Source organism: Mastomys coucha, unplaced genomic scaffold (assembly GCF_008632895.1).
Source record: "Mastomys coucha isolate ucsf_1 unplaced genomic scaffold, UCSF_Mcou_1 pScaffold11, whole genome shotgun sequence".
NCBI classification, from domain to species: Eukaryota; Metazoa; Chordata; class Mammalia; order Rodentia; family Muridae; genus Mastomys; species Mastomys coucha.
The window spans coordinates 11,809,947-11,814,521 of NW_022196893.1; the positions used below are offsets into that span (position 1 = coordinate 11,809,947).

Genomic DNA, 4,575 nt, shown 5'->3' on the forward strand with positions numbered 1-4,575 from the left:
GCACCAGCGTGGCAGAGGGAGCACCAGCGTGGTAGAGGGAGCACCAGCGTGGCAGAGGGAGCACCAGCATGGTAGAGGGTGATTGGGGGAGAGGGCAGGCAGGGCAGGCAGGGCAGCACCGAGGTAGGGTTACTCACCTATGCAGCCCAGCAGAAGTTCAGAGCCTCTGGGGGCTTGGAGCTTATCGATATTACCCAGTGCGTGCATTTCCCCACACCGGTGAGAGGGTGCCTCACACCCAACACTTGCCTACACTTCACTTTTCCTCCTCACCACCTTTTTTGCTCCCTTTTCCTCTGAGAGAACCTGAAACCCAGCACTTTCCACAGGGGAGAGCTCCTGGAGGGGAGATGCTCTCAAGGAGCCATTTCCACTCCACAGGAGAGGTTGAGTGTTCCCAATCCACAGAGCCAGCCCAAGCATGCAGTTAGGTATCTAGGACAGCGTGAACCCTGGGCTCCCAGCAAGATGGGGAGGTCACTGAGGTTACTTCAAATGCTGTAGCCATACCTCTAGCTAGTTTGTTAGTTTCTCTCTCTACACACACACACACACACACACACACACACACACACACACACTCACGCACGCACACATACACACACCCTACTTTGCAGTCGGCTGTCTTCATGCATCTAGGGCCACGTACTGGGGGACAGAAACACAAATAAGTGACTTTCTTCAGGAAGCTGAAGGTACACAGGGACAACTACAATTTCTGAGCACCATGCTAAAGAAGTGCCAAGCAGGGAAGCCATGACTACTCACTTCTACCTGACATGATCCCAGTATAACATGGAAGTTGGGAAGGAGAATGTGGGGATGCGGGCATTCCACTCCTGCACAACCCCCTGACCCCAAACCTCTTACAGCCCTAAAAACAAGACTCTCAAAATTAGTAATGCCTTACAGTAGCTGCTATGGATCTACACGCAGGCAACTGCAGCAACCCAAACTCAGGTTGTGTCTAATGTCTGGAGGGCTGGAATGTATGAGGGGCTTCGTGGACACTAAACAAGCATGCCATTCGTGAAGGGGTCTAAGAGGATGGGACTGGCTCTTTAATGAGGCCTGCAGGCCGTAAAGCACACTGCTGCCCTGCCAATAACACTGCTACAGAATCTACTGCAGCGGCCGTCTGATGGTTAGGGCTGGGTGTGAACCCTTCGCTGGAGGTTCACAGACCACAAAGAACAGCAGGTGAGTGACACCATAGCGAGGGGCAGTGAACAGAAGGTTAACACACCATACAAATCAAACGCTGCCCTCAACCCTTTAGAAGCCTCAGTGGCTCCCTAACGTGCCTATGAACTAACGCCCCCTCTCTACGTGGTACCCCTTACTCCGGCTCAATGTACTCCCACACTGGTTTTTCTGATATACTTTTTCTGTTTTGTTTGTCTTTTGTTGTAGTTGTTGCTGTGACAGAGTCTCACATTATAACCCAATCTGGCCTTGAACTCCTGCCTCAGCCTCCCAAATGATGGAACTATAGGAATGGGCCATGGCATCAGGTTTCTTTGACAGCTTGTCCAAAGTGTCTGCAACTTTTTCCTGTTAACTGTTCATACATCCACCACTATTAATTTTCTACACTGCACTTAGCAGGTGGTGTAATATTATCTTCTTTTTTTGTCTCCATTTCCCCCCTTCATTCTTGCCTTTCTAACCTCAGCTCTCCAGAAAGCAGGGGCAGATTTACTGTCAGCTGTACACATGACTCCTCTGAGTGAGTGGCCAACATGGATGGCAGCAGGGCAGAGGGCCAGTGGGCAATAATGTGAGGGGGAGACCATGAAACATCATGACAGCAGATGCTGGTGAGAGAGAGAGAGAGAGAGAGAGAGAGAGAGAGAGAGAGAGAGTGTGTGTGTGTGTGTGTGTGTGTGTGTGTATGTGTATGTGTATGTGTATGTGTGTGTCTTCCTCCTCAGGGTGGAGCCGAGTGGTGATGACATACCACCAGCAGGACGGAAGCTCGTGTGATCTGCTGAGAACTCACGAAGACATGTCAGAAGAGCAAGACCCTGGTTCCAGCCTCCCCTGTCTACAGCACTCTTAGTACTCAAAGCAGGCTTTCTTGTCTCTAACAGAGTCTAAGGTTTGGTTTCATTTCTACCCGAGGGATGCGGCACGGGCCCAGTGTCAGAGTAGCTCACCAACAGCTCCATCCAGGCATGCACATACACACATCCGCCATGGGTGCCTCACAGTTCTAAAATAAACTGAGTTCACTGACAGTGCCTGTCTGCAATGGAAGAGTAGAGGTTTCTTCCTAACACATGAGCAGAGAGCGGAAGTGGATGTGAACAGAGCAGCCCCTGCTCCTCCTCCCATGAAGGGGCAATTAAAAAGCACAGGACTATCTGCCGACCCTCTTGAAGCCTAACATTGCTTGTTTCACTGAACATGATGAATCTGGGTGACTGACAACCTGCTCCATCAAGGACTCCTGATGGAAAAGTAAGAGGCGGGTAAGACTGGAACAACGACCTGTGACCCTTGCTCTGTGGGATGCTCCTGTGCCACCCAGGAGTCAAGCCAACACAAAGAGTAAGTATACAAACGCTGAGAGCGACACTTACGCGGCATGATCCCTTGGCTCACCAGTTCCTCCCGGGTCCGCCGCTGTTGGAGCTTCAACTGCAGCACTGCATGGTAGCAAGAAGAGAGGACAGAGGAAGGTTAGTCAGCCATCCCACCTTGACAGACACAGTCCCAAATGCAGAAAAGTCTAAAAGTTAGCCTATGATGGGAAAGGAGGATCCCGAACTGCAACTGTGGGTAACTGCAGAAGTGGCCTGACACAGCAGGGTTTCCGCATTCTGCTGTGGGCGGCAAGAGGAAGTTGCAAAGAGTCTTGCAGGGTGATAACAATCCACAAACTACCAGTCTTGCCTCTTGCTTAAACCTTACAGGACTCAGCCTTCCTCCTGGGACTGAGAAATACCAGTTCTAAGCTTAAAGAAAGTCTAATGGGGCCGGCGCCCAGCACAAAGGGCTTCCGGTTGCTGTGTAAGTTCTCAAATGTTTGCACATAGCATGTTGACCAAATGCACTACGCACAAAGACCAGCATCTAAAAGTTAGGGCTACTTTCACATGCGCCACATTCCTCTAAACTACAAGGTATCTAGCCATCCACATGACTCTGTTTTAATACAGGGCTTTCTCAGCTGAGAGGAGACAACCAAGAGCTATGACTTAGTGCATATCCGGGCTAGTGGAGACAGGTGTTGCTTCTAGCTCTGTTCTGCAACACTACTTGATGCAACAACAGGGATTTTTATCCAATTAAACATCAATCATCTTTACAACTATACACTACTCAAAGGATCAATTAGCATAGCTGTGGTTACCATGCTAAGAAAATGTCCAGGGAAGGTTAGGAGAATCCCACAGCCCACAGCAAGTCCCCTTCCGTATAACAGGTTTCAACTGCAGGGCCCTGAAAGTCACATCCAAGGGGAACCTACATTTACTAGGAACAGTGGTGTACTAATACAGGCCTTTTCTACACAGTGGTTTTTAGAGGTACCCAAGGATAGGAGGACAATGGCTGGAGTCTTGCCTATGTTTCAAGGTCACAGGAACAAAGCAGAACTCTCACTCTCAAAATTATGATTTGTATTCCCAGTTCCTTTCCCTGCCCCATTAGCAAGCTTGCCTCCTCCTGCTCTTGTGTCATATCAGGCTGCAATGGTCACATCAGACTTCCAGGCTCAAAACCCTAGGGTGAGACACCCCGATGAGAATGTTAAATTTTACTCCTCCTTAAGTACCACGGACTTTTCCCCACCTTTAAAATTTCATTTTTGCTTGAAAATGTCCACTTTCCTCTTCTGGTCTCCCCTATATTCAGGATCACTTTGGGTCACCTTAGCTACTTTACCTTACAGGGATGCTTTGTACTGTACGTAGTTAACCTCTGAATATCTCAGTTGATTATTTACAAAGTCCTATAAACTTAATTCTAAAAATAAGTCTTATTAAGCCAAGCATGGTGGCTCATACCTATATTCTCCCAGCCTTTGGAGGCTGAGGCAAAGGATTGTTAAAAATTTCCCGTCAGCCGGGCAGTGATGGCGCACGCCTTTAATCCCAGCACTTGGGAGGGAGGCAGAGGCAGGAGGATTTCTGAGTTTGAGGTCAGCCTGGTCTATTGAGTGAATTCCAGGACAGCCAGGGCTACACAGAGAAACCCTGTCTCCAAAAAATAAAAATAAAAAAAAAAAAAATCACATCAGCCTGGGGTTGTTACAAAGTAAAAGTCTGTCTCAAAAAAGAAAAAAATGTTATTTGTATTTTATTATAGTAGGCATTTAATGGTAGGAATCTGGGGGCAGCTACTCAGAAGACTGAGGCAGGAGGATCAAAAATTCAAAGTCTACCTTGGCTATAAAGAATTGAATTGGCACACATCTTTAATGACAGCACTCAGGAGGCAGGGGCAGACAGATCCGAGTTGGGGACCAGCCTAGTGTAAAAAAGTGAGTTCCAGGAGAGCCAGAGCTACAGAAAAGCCCTGTCTTGAGAGAGAGAGAGAGAGAGAGAGAGAGAGAGAGAGAGAGAGAGA

At 48.5% G+C, this 4,575-nt stretch overlaps 1 protein-coding gene across 4 annotated transcripts in view; it reads right to left on the reverse strand.

The window, feature by feature from the left end:
• The window catches only part of Mrtfa (myocardin related transcription factor A), a 194,587-nt gene that overhangs the window by 29,264 nt on the left and 160,748 nt on the right, over nucleotides 1-4,575 (reverse strand). For all 4 annotated transcript variants that reach the window (XM_031349960.1, XM_031349951.1, XM_031349944.1 and 1 more), the window contains one exon: nucleotides 2,586-2,651. In XM_031349960.1, the coding sequence (XP_031205820.1) occupies nucleotides 2,586-2,592 (7 nt within the window). In that variant the 5' untranslated portion in view covers nucleotides 2,593-2,651. The remainder of the gene's footprint in view (nucleotides 1-2,585; nucleotides 2,652-4,575) is intronic.